Source organism: Lissotriton vulgaris, chromosome 1_2, assembly GCF_964263255.1.
Source record: "Lissotriton vulgaris chromosome 1_2, aLisVul1.2, whole genome shotgun sequence".
NCBI classification, from domain to species: domain Eukaryota; kingdom Metazoa; phylum Chordata; class Amphibia; order Caudata; family Salamandridae; genus Lissotriton; species Lissotriton vulgaris.
This window is the reverse complement of record NC_141686.1, coordinates 286,237,044-286,252,241: the sequence shown is the minus strand read 5'-3', so window position 1 is coordinate 286,252,241 and position 15,198 is coordinate 286,237,044. Positions and strand designations below refer to the sequence as shown.

Here is a 15,198-nt window from a genome sequence, read left to right as displayed (position 1 = left end):
AAATGCAGGACGCCATGGAACCCAGCAGGGAAGCTACTTGTCGGGCTGTTGGAAGCCGAGACTCTAGCAGAATCCCACATTTCTGACTCGTGGAAAAAAAGTTTCTCCTCCGAAGGAAACGCTTTTCCCAATCTTGTGTCCAGAACGGAGCCTAGGTAGTGGATGGACTGTGTAGGCCGCTGGACTGACTTCTCCAGGTTCACACGGAGGCCGAGTCTGTGCAACTGGTGCAGGCAAAGTTGTAGATCGTGCGTTACCTGTACCGGAGATGGGCCTTTTAGGAGCCAGTTGTCCAGGTATGGGTAGATGAAGTCCCTTTTTGTGAAGAAAAGCCGCCACCACTGCCATGCATTTGGTGAAGACTCGTGGTGCGGACTTGAGACCGAAGGGTAGCACCTTGTACTGGTAGTGTTTGATCCCTACAACAAACCTCAAGTACTTGCGATGTTGTTGAGCAATTGGGATATGAAAGTAAGCATCTTGCAGATCCACCGAACACATCAAATCTCCGGCTTGAAGATCTGGGCATATTTGGTGAAGCGCTAACATGCGGAACTTTTCTTTGACGATGACTTTGTTCAATAGACGCAGATCGAGTATTGGTCTGAACTTGTCCTCCTGATCTTTTTTGGGGACAAGAAAGTATCTGGAGTAGACTCCCTTTCCTCTTTGAGAGGGAGGAACTTCCTCTATAGCTCTTTTTTGTAGTAGAACTTTCACTTCTCTTCGGAGCAAGCTTAGCTGGTGAGGGCAAGAGTTCTTTGGAGGAATGCTCTTCGGAGGCGCACGGAAACGTAGTCTGTATCCATTGCGCAGTATATTCAGCACCCACTGATCCTTTGTGATGCTGACCCACTCTGCCAGGTGTTGTGAAGCACTTCCTCCCACTGGAGTGAGCAACAGCGCCAGAGGAGGCCATTGCTCAGGCCTTTCCTCCTCTTGTGGTGTTAGAGGACTGTTGGTGACCTCCTCTACCTCTGTTGGCTTTGCCTCGAAACTGGGATTTACCTAGGTTCTTACTTTGGGACCACTGAGGGGTTTGAACCCTCTGTTGAGCCCCTCTCCCCCTGTTGGTCTTGAAGCGGCGTTTGAATTCTTTTTTCTTTTCCAAACGCACCGCTTTTACTGTATCTAGTTCCGTCTTCATACGGGTCATCTCTTCGTCAGCATGTTCCCCGAAGAGAGAGGAACCCGAAAAGGGAAGATTAAGGATGCGATGCTGAGCATCCGGCTTCAGACCTGTAAGACGCAACCAAGCCGACCTCCTGGCACAAACCCCATGTGAGTAGGAATGCACCGCAAGCACTGCACCATCCGCAGCTGTGCTGATCATCTGATTCGCCACCAGACATCCTTCTGTCACAGTCTCTTCAAAATCCTGCTGGTCTTCCTTTGGCAGTTTGGATTTGAACCTTTCCATGGAGTCCCACAAGGTTCTGTCGTATCGACCCAGAAGTGCAGCAGCACTGGAAACCTTCAGAGTGGAGGCAGCTGAATTGCAAACCTTGCGCCCCCAGGAGTCCTGAGATTTGCTGTTCTTGTCTGGTGAGACAGAAGAGGAACCGGCAACTGCATGCGTCTTCCTCGTCGCTGCCACTATTACAGAGTCTGCTGGAGGGTCAGATTTTACAAAAACCGGGTCAGAAGAGGCCGGTTTGTATTTCTTCTGAATGCGGGCTGGCACCGCTCTGATAGCCGCTGGAGTTAGGAAAACCTCTTTGACAGGATCCATAATCCCCGGGCCTAAAGGCAGCAGTGGATGAGAGATCGCTTTTTTGTGTAAAGTCTCAAAAATTACTGTCGTTCTAACCTGAGGGACAGACATTTCAATGCTCAGCTTCTGAGCTCCTCTTTGCAGGACATCCAGATAAGTGCCAATGTCATCCACTGGGGAGGATCTAGACGTAGGACTGTCCGTCAACGTAGGGGAGCAATCCCTCTTGGAAGACCTGGTAGAAGAGGTAGATGAAGTAGACAGAGTTCGTCGACGCCTACGGTGAGCACTGTGCCTCCTCTCAAGCGATCTTTTTGAATGCTCATCCCTTCTAGGAGAGCGAGATCTGACCCGATCTTCTGAACGAGGCCTGACCGGCTTTTCTCTTCTTGGAGATGGGGATCTTCTGGGAGATCTGGTTGGTGTTCTCACAGGTGATTTGCGCCTGGGAGGACTACGCTTGTCCATCTCCTCTACCAGACTCTGAAGAGGAGATCTGTGTTGTGGGCTGACATATTCTTGCATACGTTTGGCAGCCCCCGAATCTCGCCAATGGTCCAAAGACTTGTATCATCTAAGTGACAGCCTGACTTGCGCAGCCAAAGGATCTGGCTGACGCACAGGAGATCTGCGCACAGGACTTCTGGACCTTGAAGATGTTGTTGAGGAGCCAGACGACTGAAGTGGAATGACGAGAAGCTGACTCCGTCACCATGATCATGGAGTTTCTTGACGACGATCGAGCTCTTTCTGAATGTCTCGACGTCGAGCGTTCTTCTCTCGCTGCCGAACGCCTATGGGGGGGGTCGGCGGGTCCAACAATCTCGACTTCGAATGCCTCGACGGCGATCGAAGTGAGGATCTATGGCTAAGGTCTCTCGACGTCGAGCGGCGATGTGCAGCCGTCGACGGAGCTCTCGGTCTCGACGTCGAACGGCGATGACCGGCCGTAGACGGAGTTCTCTGTCTTGACGTCGAACGGCGATGACCGGAAGGGTATTGGACACCCTCGACGCCGAGCGTTGACGAGACACTGACGGAGACTGCATCCTCGACGCCGATCGACGTGTTTCTGTCGACGGGGGAGGGGTCTTGGTCCTCGACGACGAACGTCGTTTCTTAGACGACGGCGGAGGGGTCACACTTCAACGCCGGTCGTCGCCTGGATGACGACGGCGGAGGAGTGACCTCCCTCGACGCCGATCGTCGCCTGGTTGACGACGGCGGAGACACATCTCTCGACGCCGATCGTCGCCCGGTTGATGACGGCGGAGGGGATCTCGACGACGGAATTGGATCCTTCGACGTCGACGTACCTGTTCTTCTTTTCGACGGCGAGCCCGCCGTCGACTGCATTTTTGAAGACAAACGATCCACTGGTGGTTCTTTCCTCAGCGCCAAGCCTGAAGCTGAAGGGATGGAAGACCTGTCTTTTGAAGATGTTTTAGTCTTCTTGGAACCCTTCTTCCCCGGAGACCTTCCTCTGGATGACCTATGAGCCAGGCCATAGATGCGAATTCTCTCCCTGTCTTTGAGAGTTCTTCCTGACAGGTGCTCGCAGTGAGGACAGGTGCCTGGATCATGTTCTTCAGGCAGACACAGGATACAAATGTTGTGGTTGTCTGATTTTGCTTTCCTGTTGCCACAAGAAGGACACTTATCAAAAAGTGAAGGCATTTTCAGCTGAAAAAGCTCACTAAACTGACTTAAAAAGGCAGTTCCTTACTTGACTAGTTGTAAAATGTCAAAGTAAGTAAAAAAGTTGTTTAAAGTGAAGTAATTTTCTGTCAGAAAAACAGAAATTAGTGGAGCTGTGTGACCAGGATCCTTCCTGAAAGAACAACTGACCTAACTGTCACCCCTGAGGCATGATGGGATACAGGGGGTCAGGGGTGCCTTAAAGGCACGGTGTCAGTTTATTGCTATGCAGCTACAGGTTAGCTTTTCAGTCTTTTTAGACTGTGTGTTTGCAATGCAGCCTGGGAGCTTTCTATGCTTCCAGTGAGTTATGAGAATTTCTACTGCCTTCTGAGCATTAAAACAGTTTCTAAACAATCTTTGGTGTTTCTCATGTTTCTAATGCTTATTATTCATGTATGGTGGAAATTCTTCACAGCATATTTCAGCTCTGATGTGATTTGGCTGTATATATATATATATATATATATATATATATATATATATATATATATATATATATATATATATATATATATATATATATATATATATATATATATATATATGGGGCACATATAATATAGTGTTTCCGGGGTCCCGCGCATGGGCGGGAATATTCTAATGCTTATGACTATTGATGAGGATCCCCTGGAAGAGAAATGATTTTCTGCTGTGGGCAGCGTGCTCCTGAGAAGCATTCCCCAGGTAAAGGGAGGCTTTGTACGAGCCGCATTCCAGGCAATTTACAGTGATAGGATGACGAGAGGCAGAGAATGTGATGAAAATTGGCCGACCAGCAGGCCTCAGTTTTTGCTGATGCGCATGAATCTCAGTAATATATATATATATATATATATATATATATATATATATATATATATATATATATATTTATCCCCCTTAGCCGTAGCCGTTGAACCACTGGCTCTATGTGTTGCATGCATGCGTTAACGTGGCAGTCTATTTTGGCCAGCAGGCGCACTCACAACACAATGAAAATGAACTACGATCCAGTGTAAACCCAAAGCTACCCTAGCAGTCATTAAAACCGAACGTAAATATAAACAAGTAAAGGAAAGTTGCTTCTCTAAAAGTAAATTAGTTTTGATCCCGTACAAATGATATTATAAAAGCTATACAAGGGAGCATTAAATATGATTTTACATAATGAAATGATAGACTAGTAGCACTTCACACACTTGCAGGTCCAGCTTTGCCATGATAGTATTTACAGTAGCAAAAGGATGCATCGGTTTTTCTGGTGAATTTAAAGAACCCCATGAAGGATGCATCGGTTTTTCTGTTGAATTTAAAGAACCCCATGTAAACATGCGTTTTAAATGTATTCTACTTTCAATGTTGTTTCTTTTTCTTTTAACTTGATGTTAGTACATATAATGTACGAATTTTGCGTTTTAATGTTTGAAAATTATTTTAGAGGCCCGTGTCCGAATTAAACAATAGATTATATAAATTAATTCCAAAATAGAAATAAATGTTAAAGAAATTCTGCACTGCAGATATCAACTAACACTAGCAATGAACTACTACACTGCCGATTAGAGACTGATGCTAAGTGGGCGTGTGACGTCACGTGAGAGCGCTACCACACCCTTGTGTAGGGTTTGGTAACCCGTGGCGTTAGAGAGCCAGTGGAAAAATACTGCCCTTCTTGCGGTATTTCACCACCTGGAATGAGGAAGCAGCATGCGATGCCGCGCCTTGGGAAATGTAAGTAATTATGCTCAACAGATGAGAACTGAAGACTGCTGAACACTACTCTCAAAGACTTCCCATGCAACATTATGATTAAAATGAAAAATTAAATGGTGAAATTAATTACAAGTTGGAACTACCAGAAGATATCGAGGCCAAAATTGAGGAGAACACCTGATAATAGGGTGCATGGCTCATTCTGGGTGTGATGCTACTCATGCATAACATATTAGAATGATGCCTCCAGTTTTATTTTAGTAACAACCTTAGGTACAATTTAAAAATATCCCCTGGCTGAATACGAACATTTTTAAACATCGTGGGTTCAATGGTACTCATCTCAAATTGAAGTAAATCGCATTGTAAACTAAACATCTCTTTCAGCGTCTAATGAAATGAGGCAACTGAGGCCCAGGAGAATGTTGTGCTGGAGAAGACCAGAGTCTGTGGTCGTCTGGCGTCACTGCAGCTCTCGAGGGCAGAAACAAAAGGCTTGTGTTTTTTAGCCCAGCCAACCCTACAATAAAAGGATCTCTTGGGATATTAGGCGGAGACTTCATAGCTCTTGTAGCAACAGGAGGAGGGCTGCGGCTGGCTGGTCTGTGGAGCAGACACAGGCAGCATGAAGGGCGGAGAGCAGCCCGCCAGAGCTAGCTGGTGGAAGCTGCTCACTCTCCCCTGCACACTTCCCGTGACTGCTGTGGCTGGGCAGAGTGTGGTAGTCCGGCAAAGCACTGGCACCCCGGAGCTGGCCTGCTGCTGCTGTGCCCGTGTGCCGTCCCTGCCCCGCGGCTCCCTCTAACAGCTCAGTTTCCCGCTGCTCATGCTCCTTTCAGCCCTCCATGCTTTCATGCCGTGCATCGCTCCCAGCAACGTTGTAAACAATGGTTGCTGGGAGCGAATCATGAGCCGCTAGGGGCCATTGCAAATGTTTTTTTACGGTTGAACAGGCAGCTATGACCGGGGCAGAAGATTAGAGCTGTGGCTAACGCCGAAGCGGGAGATAGATGTGTGGCCGCCATAAATATGAAGGTTAGCATGCTGGACTTTATAAAAACAGATACATTTTGAAAGAAAAGTATTTTGGCGACGCACGCAAAAATAAAGTTGCGCGGCCGCCATGTGCGCTTTATTGAAATGTTTTAATGAAAAACAAAATTACACAAGCATTACCGCTTCCTCCAGCGCTTCCGCCGCCTCCGTTGCTGCTCGTCGTGGTTCCTCCGCGGGCGCCGACGCTTGTCCCCAACTCCCCGCTGCCCTGCTCCTCTTCACACCGGGTCTCCGAGGTGAAAACGAAACCAAAACATACGAAGTTCTCGCGCACGACCAAATCCTAAAGCGCGCGTCGTAATCCGACTCTGCCATGCTGTGTTAATGCTGCGCGTGGCCAGCTCCTGTCTCCAGTCGTTGTCGGCTGAAGTTGGCTGAACCGATAGCTATAGTCTCTCAGCGAGAGCGCGCTTTTCGCAGCGAGACCTAAAAAGGGCCTGCCACCCATCCTAGACAGTGTAAACTTGGGCACAGCGAAAGGTTTTTGAAAGGAGGAGCGGATAGAACGTGACGGGGAGTACATTTTAACAAGAGTTTGCAAGTAGGTGGGAGCTTTGCCCATCCTGAATTTGTGCATATAACTTAGCGCTTTGAATTTCACTCGGCTGTCCACCTTCAGCCAGTGAAGATCGCGAAGGCGTCCTGTTATGTGATCCGTTTTGCGACCACCACAGAGCAAACGAGCAGCAGCATTCTGCACTAGCTGGAGGCGTCTGGTGACCGCCTTGGTCGCCCCCAGGGAGAGTATGTTACCGTAATCCAACCGGGAGGTGACCAAGGCGTTCACCACAGATCTCTTTAAAAACAAGAAAAAGACAAGCATTTGCAATGCAATAGGTCTCGCCCTCGTGAGAGTTTGAGCTATTGGCGTTGTAAATGACAATGCCTTTAATTTGTGTTTTAAAAACCAAAACGTAAATAAAAAGTTTTGTTTTTTACAATGTCAATAGCTTAAAGTCGCGTAAATGCGAGACCAATTGCATTTCAAATGCTTGTTATCGTTCCAGCATTTTCTGAACCCCAAACCTTATTTTTGAGATGCTGCAGCCTCCCTACTTCCTTTGCCCATGCCTAGTGTACGTAGCTTAAGCCTGCTCTGGAGATGCCCCTTCACAGTTACACGCAGCAGGCACCTCTATTTGCTGTCACGTTAGTGTTACAAGGGTCCTCAGCTCTCTCTTCCTTAAGGCTAATTCACTCCGTCTCCTGCTCCGATACATAATTACTTTGCTTTCCTGCCTCAGTGCCGTGACGGTCACTGTCTCAAAACCGTTTAGCTCGGCGGCATGCTCTACTCTGTGTTCTTCAGCACTCACAGGCACGCACACTGCTCTCGTCTCGTTGGTGCAGCATTCGCATTCTATTCCATGAGCCTCACTTTCCTGGCCCTTGGGTGTTGCGTCAGCTCCTCTCTGTGACTGGGACCCCATGGGGAGCTTCTGCTGATGCGCTAATTGCATGCCGCAAAGATGCTGCTTGAAATGTTCCAACCATTGAAAAGTAAAGAGTGGTAGATTGAAGTCAATAGTGTGGGCCTAAAATGTGCAATATAGAAAGGTGGTCAATATATCAAATTGCAAAATTCAAAGCAAAGTAATGAAAAATAACTGATTAGATTGAACGTCCACCCTATTTTCTTCTTCCCGCCACCTCTCCTGCCCCTGCCCCCAAACCATGGCCTGCGCACCCGTGCCTGTACTGCGAACTTCTCTTTTGCAAGCTCAGCTTTTTATTTTATAGATCATAACGTGCCACTTTCCCCACAGCTGCATCACTAGCGATTGCTACTGAAACAACCCAAGTAAACGTCATTGTTCGCGGCCAAAACACTTTTCACATTGTGGGCCGAGCCCAGTTCCAGGTGAAAAATCTGGGTGCCCTTACAAGGCACATTTGCAGAGGATGGATTGGCCATTTATATCAGCAGGCATATACCGGCTGGCGGGGTGTGAGTGGGGTGGAGTCTGGGTCACTGGAGTCCAGTTTTTGAACGTCGACAACCGGTGCCTCTGTCCACAGCTCCCGGGGTATATGGCAGCCGCATTGGACCCCAAAACTCCTGAATGTTCTAACGGAGGAAATAACACTCAATAATAACTCACTGCCATTCAGGACACACTTGAAGGCACTCATCTTAGGCAGATATTGCTAAGACAGGTCAATAAATATGACAAACACATGGTAACCCTTCTCCCCAATGCTGAGAATATCCGACACTAACCAAACAGTCACAGTGTAATGCACTGGGCTCATTATCCCACCTTACCAGGCTGTAACCCGCCGAAGCCCACGTGGCGTGGCCTGAGGAATAGCAATGCATTTAATATATGAATACATTTAAAACAAGCACCTACCTATCAGTTCCCTCACTGCGTTGCGAAACTTCTCGATGCCGGCCAGGAAGAGAGCAGTGATCGGCGTGCGGCGGGGACGCTGGCGACGTGAGCGTGCGTGCAACTGAATCCGCGCGTGGCCCGCACTTGTCGCTCCCTCTCCCATTACGATTGCTGGGCGCGTGCCCAGCTCTTGTCTCCTTTTGTCGGCTGACATGATTACAATAGTTCTCTGCCGAGAACGCGCTTTGCGCGTCTCTAGGCCGAGACCTAAAAAACCTCTACAAAATGGGAAATCTCGCCCGAGCTACGTCGAATAGAAGAAAGAGAAGAGTCGTAGTCCAACTGGACACAGGCCATCCCTTCCAGTACCCATTGGCCAGTAGTTGTGCCTCCTAAAGCAATGGTGTGAAACTACTCTTCCTCTCAGGGATATTGCATTAAGAAAGCGCAGGAGAAAGTTTGGGGGCACATGCAAGAGGTAGATCCTTTGGCCAATATGATTTATGGCTGTGCTGCATTTGAAAGAGGAAGGCGATAACTGAAGAGCTCCAACACCTTGACAGTTACATCAAAAAGCGAGCCAATATGGCACATTTGGAAAATGAATTGGCGTGACACTCAATGGAGAAGCTGCATACTACCAGACCAAGTGGAGTATTGTTCTCTCTCACTGCTTTCAAGAGTATTCAAATTTCTATTTGGGAAAACAGAGATTCAGCTAGAAGCAACTTGGACAATGGATGCTGAACAATGGAGTTAGGGGTGAAGCCACAACAACCCTCACAGTTTAGGATATGTATTCACTGGGAGGGGAGCATCAAGACAATTGAGGTCTATAATCTGTAATATCCCACAATTCTTTAGGGCATCAAAATTGTGGAGCTATCAAGAAGCCTGGCTTAAAGAATGAGCCATTCGCCACAATGACGGCTCATAACAAAGAATTAGAACCACCACAAGAAATGTACAGTGTCTAGGAACCCTGAGAGGCATTATTTTTATGAAGTTCTAAGGCTAGTACGATTGCAAAGGATCAACAACACTAAATCTCTTCCCTGCTGAATGGGATTTAGAGGCTGAGGCAGGATAACAACTCATTGAGTGGGTGTCCTAGATGTGGGAACCATTGCAAGCTTTGGGAGAGGGAAAGCCAACTGTGATGCAGAGCTGACTCATAACACATTCTGGGGTTGTCCAGTGGTGAAGCACACCTATGTAGTAAACAGATATCACACAGACAGCTTGCAGCCGAGCCAAACTCTCTAGGCACATGAGAGTAGGATCTTACATTATTCAACCAAGATTGGGACAAAAAGCAAACCTATTAGCCAGAATTACAAGCACTCAACTAATTTCATGATAACAATACCACAATGTGGGTCCTACAATTGTCTTATTACACGCATTCGGACCTCAGGGAACGTACGCAAATCTATTGATGAAGACATTTATGTTAATTGTTCAAAGAGAAAAGCTTAAGGAGGAAGCCTGTTGTTACCTTAATGAGGAGTTGCTGGGTTGGGCTGATAACTATACATTAAGCAAACACCTTAGAAAAACCTTGAGGACTCTCATGCGAGAAACAAAGCAATCCGGTCAGGGCCATAAAACCAGGAGGATTAGGGGTTTCCAAAAGATACCTTTGGAACCTGGCTCCAGACAAAAAACAGGGTGAAGCCTTAAGCAACTATAAATATTGTTTAAAAACATTTCAGATTATATTAGAGGGGGAAAGGGGAAGGAAGGTTGGCAAAGAATGCATTATGGAAGGAAAGAGAATAGACAGAACAAGCAAGCAGCAGACAGAAGAGATTGCATGGCAAATGCAAAGGTTTCCCTACCACATGGATGGCAGGGGCGTTAATACTTGGCACAGAGGCGTGCGCAGTGGGTGCCGCCAGCTTCCCTCCAGCAGCTGGCTTGTTCTCGTGCAGCACGTTTTTCTTGTTGACCTTCAAGTCGCGCTGTTTTGCTGGCACATAGCCCTCTCGCAAGGAGATGAGGATGGGGTCAGCATCTTTGCCTGCCACCCACTCTTCAGCCTCCATTGCAGGCTCAGGACCAGCTGTATCCGGGTACAAGTCATCCTGGAACAGGTCGGACTATGGAAGAACCACAAGATGAGCGTAAGGAATAGTCAGCAGACACCCCAGAAGTCATTCATCCCTTTATCAAAATACTCGCTGAACTAAGAGCGGTGAAAATGGAGTAAAAAGATTTTGGGGACACCACCAAATGTTTTCTAGTAAATACGAGGACAGGCATGCAAGATGCAATGTACAACTTGCAGCACGTGAGTGAAGAGAAGCTATGAGCCAATGAAAAGATTTGGCCATCTTTAGCCTACCTTTCTTGGCACAGTCATTGTGACGGGCTCGCACTTCCGCTCATGGAGCTTGAAAAACCTGCAAACAGATGAGAGAGACACAGTGAGACATGTAGAGATGGATGAAATGGAAATACTGTGGGAGACAAATTGAGCAGAAGAAGTAAAGTGATAATCTTACAGGAGAACCAGACAGGAGGAACGTGAAGGAACTGAGAAGAAAAGGGCAACAGCAAAGGAACGAGAGAAACAAGAGGCAAAATGGCAAAGAATGATAAGGACATCAGTATGCAAGGTGTAAAAAATGGTGTAAATGAAGAGAAAGTGGAAAAATTATGGCTAGAGGAAAGTGAATCTGGGGAAGAGTAAGTATAGTGGGTTTAAAGGATCGTCTTCTGCACATTGTCCTTGTAGGTTCAGAGGGGACAGAGACTTAGGTTCTCATAATAGATCTCCCAAAGAAAAGGAGTTCAAATGGGGCCTTCTGGGCACGGGTGGCCCTGCACCCACTAGCGCCATACAATGGACCCCTGGAGCAACCAACCTGAGATGGAAGTCAACAAATGAATGGCTGGCATAAGCACCAGCTTCTGAGACTCCTCTCGTCTCTGGAAATATCGGTAGTCTGGGATCGGGGCACCATCTACAAACCTTTGAAAGCTTACAAACTAGATTGATGGGATTTGTACAGATAATAAGTGAACAATGCACAAGTAACAATGTATTAATACTTGCAAACACATACACAATCCAAATGCTTCTCAGACTTCCTTTGTTCTAAGGCTACATGACGTGCTTGTGTAGCACACAGAGCGGAGCGATGAACACTCTTCCTTGTGCAAGGTTCAGTCTGATCAGGATAAAGGCCAAACTACCAACACCTTGCTGAGGCCAAAGATCAATTGGGTTTTCACCAGTTGCTCAATCAGTCTCTGTTGCCTTATTGAACGCTCAATAGTTGTCCGTCAATTTCCACACTCCAGAAAACAGCCTCACATGCTTGGTTGTGCCTTTACCACACCTCACAGGATGTTCTTTTTAGGGGCAATTCAAGAGAGCCCTCACACAAGGCATCCATGCCCACATCACACCCCACCTCAAGATGCTACAATCCGGAAGAGATGCCAGTTCAAGATGCTGATCCACTCATACAAGGTCCTGCACTACGTAGGACCAGCACACATCAAAAAACTCCTGACCTTTCACCGACCGACCAGACACCTACGAACCACCAGCCTCTTCCTCAAAGACACACCCCGGATACCATGAACCAACAGCGGAGTACGCTTCTTCTCACACATGGCGGCCAAAGCTTGAACAACCTTCCTCAGCACCTCAGGACGCCCCATCCCTCCAGCAATTCAGAAAAGGACTCAAGACCTGGCTTATCCAATGAACCAATCACGAAGCAGCATCTACCAAGTCCAGCACCTTGAGGCCTCACAGGTGATTTGTCGTGCTTTATAAATAACGAATAGTTTCTTACCTGTCGGTGTAGTTTTGCAGCTTGATGATCTTTCTGGATTCACTATGCTGTGCATATTCCGTGGTCTTGTGGTTGGGTCCGGATTCGTAGTCTTTTCTTTCTTTTTTTTTTTTTTCGTCGCCCAGGTGGGCGTCGGCGTCACCCCTCCTTGGGTGTATTTCCGGTGACGTCGGCATGCTTCCTGCGGAAGCTCCCACTCTTGAGCGCCATCTTCGGATTCTTTTTTTCCGTGTTTCTTTCGTCTCCGAAGTGATGGCAATGTTCTATGTAGGTGAAACTTTTTAACCGCTTTGTACATAAAGTCCTTTCTACACCTTTTCTCTTTTTTTTTTTTGACCACCTCTTTCCTCTCCAGCCTCATCTTTCTGGCGGAGGTGGGAGGGTTCGCTAGTGAATCCAGAAAGATCATCAAGCTGCAAAACTACACCAACAGGTAAGAAACTATTCGTTTTGCAGCGTGAATCTTTCTGGATTCACTATGCTGTGCATAGATTTTGTAGCGGTTTCTCATTTCTGTGGCGGCTGGGTTGAAGATGAGCTTTAGTTTTTGAATATGTGCTGGAGCACCTTTTGTCCGACTTGTGCTTCTCTGTTCATCTGAACATCCACGCAGTAGTGCTTCGTGAATGTGTACACCGAAGCCCATGTTGCCGCCAGGCATATGTCTTGTATGGGTGTGTTAGCCAGGAAGGCTATTGTAGCACCTTTTTTCCTAGTGGAGTGGGCACGTGGCCCCTCTGCTAGTTCTTGCCCTGCCCGTTTGTGGCAGAGTTGAATTGTTTGCGCGATCCATCGTGCAATAGTGTTCTTCGTTACTGCCTTTCCATGAAACTGTTGGCGAATGACACAAAGAACTGCTTTGTCTTCCTGTGTCCCTTTGTCCTCTCGATATAGTGCATGACCGCCCTTCTGGCGTCTAGGGTGTGTAGGGCTCGCTCTGCGCTATTTGTTGGTTTTTGGAAAAACTCGGTATCTGTATGGACTGGTTCATGTGGAATTTGGACACCAACTTTGGCAAGAAGTGTGGGTCGGTCCTCATCACAACCCTGTCATTGTGTATTTGTATGTAGGGTTCCTGCAGCGTTAGCGCTTGAAGCTCGCTTACTCTGCGTAAGGACGTTATTGCAACCAAGAAAGCTGTTTTCATGGTCAGCATTTCTAGTGAGGCCTTGTGGAGTGGTTCTAAGGGCTCCTTCATGAGTTCCGTCAGGACTATGTTCAAGTCCCATGCCTGTGGCGGCACACACTTAGGTGGTGCGATCCTCTTCGCTCCTTCCAGGAATCTCTTCACAACCTGTGACGTGAAGAAACTCCTGCCCATCTCACCCCTTGTGTAGGCGACTATCGCTTCCAAGTGGACTCTTAAGGAGGACGAGCTGAGATTTTCCCCAGTAAGTGCGTGAGGTATTTTAGCACTGTGGAGTCCTTCATTTTATTGTGAAGTCTTTCCTTCCTGCACCATATTGTGAATCTCTTCCACTTTGCCACGTAGCACTTCCGTGTGCTGGGCCTTCGTGCCTCCCGAAGGACCCTGAGGGTGCTCTCTGGCAGTCTCAAGTGTGCAAATTCTATGTCCTCAGGAGCCACGCCACTAGGTTCAGGCGCTCTGGCTCTGGGTGCAGTACCTCTCCGTTGTGCATGGAGAGCAAGTCTTTTCTTCTGCCGAATCTGTGGGGTGCACTCTGTGTCATCTCCATGATCTGCGAGTACCATGTCTGTCTGGCCCACTGTGGCGCGACCAGTATCAGGGTCATGTTGCTCGCTCTGCACTTGCTCAGTACTCTGTGTATCAGTGGTATCGGGGGGAAAAGCGTAAGCAAATGTCCCGGACCAATCTATCCATAGGGCATTCCCAAGGGACCCCTCTTCGGGTTGTCTGGATGCGAAGCTTTGGCATTTTGCATTCTGGCGTGTAGCAAACAGGTCCACTGATGGCGTTCCCCACCTGTTGAACAACCACCTCGTCTCCTGAGCATTGAGCTCCCACTCGTGGGATGCCGATGTCTGTCTGCTGAGCCAGTCTGCTTGAATGTTCTCCTTCCCCGGTAAGTGTATGGCCAGTAGGTCTATCCTGAGGGGGATGGCCCATCTCCATATCTCCTGCGCCAGTGTCGAAAGCGTGGTTGACTGTGTTCCACCCTGCTTGTTGATGTAGAACATTGCTGTGGTGTTGTCTGTCTGCAGCAACACCTTGTGCTTGTACAGTTTGGAAGGCTTTCAGTGCAAGGAAGATTGTATTCAATTCTAGGTAATTGATGTGCTTTGTCGCATCTGTTGGTGTCCACAGACCCCTCACTTTGAGTTCCTCCATGTGAGCGCCCCATCCCTTCAGGGACGCGTCTGTGGTGATGGTCACTGTTGGTGTTGGGGTGTTAGAGGCTTTCCCTTTGTTATGTTCTCCATGGTCCACCATGCCATTTCCTTCTGCACTGCGTGCGTCACAACCACTAGATCCTCCCAACTGCCTGAAGCTTGTGACCATTGTTCCTGGAGCCATTCTTGGATGGGTCTCATGTGAAGTCGTACATTTGGTACCAGGTGGATGCATGATGCCATCATCCCCAAGATCTTGCTCGCAGTCCTCAGTGTCAGAGCTTGTCCCTTCCGGTAGAGGCGAGTTTCCCTCACCAGGGCCCTTGCTCTCCTGTCGCTGGGGAGCACCCTGCCCTGTAAGGTGTTGATCTGTGCCCCCAGGAAGATCTTTACTTGCTCCGGCTCCATTGACAATTTTTTCCAATGGATGGAGAACCCCAGTTTTATTAGCGTGCTCGTCACTGTATGTGCGTCTTTCCTGCATTTCTGGTACGAGTTTGCTTTCACTAACCAGTCGTCCAGGTAAGGGTATACGTGTATTCCCTGCCTTCGTAGGTGAGCTGGTGAGCTGCGA

The 15,198-nt window shown here is 47.9% G+C and overlaps 1 protein-coding gene across 2 annotated transcripts in view; it reads right to left on the bottom strand.

The window, feature by feature from the left end:
• The window catches only part of CORO1B (coronin 1B), a 199,760-nt gene that overhangs the window by 28,238 nt on the left and 156,324 nt on the right, over positions 1 to 15,198 (bottom strand). For both annotated transcript variants that reach the window (XM_086953250.1, XM_086953251.1), the window contains 2 exons: positions 10,847 to 10,904; positions 10,341 to 10,601 (listed from right to left, as the gene is read on the bottom strand). In XM_086953250.1, coding sequence (XP_086809376.1) covers positions 10,341 to 10,601; positions 10,847 to 10,904 — 319 coding nt within the window. The remainder of the gene's footprint in view (positions 1 to 10,340; positions 10,602 to 10,846; positions 10,905 to 15,198) is intronic.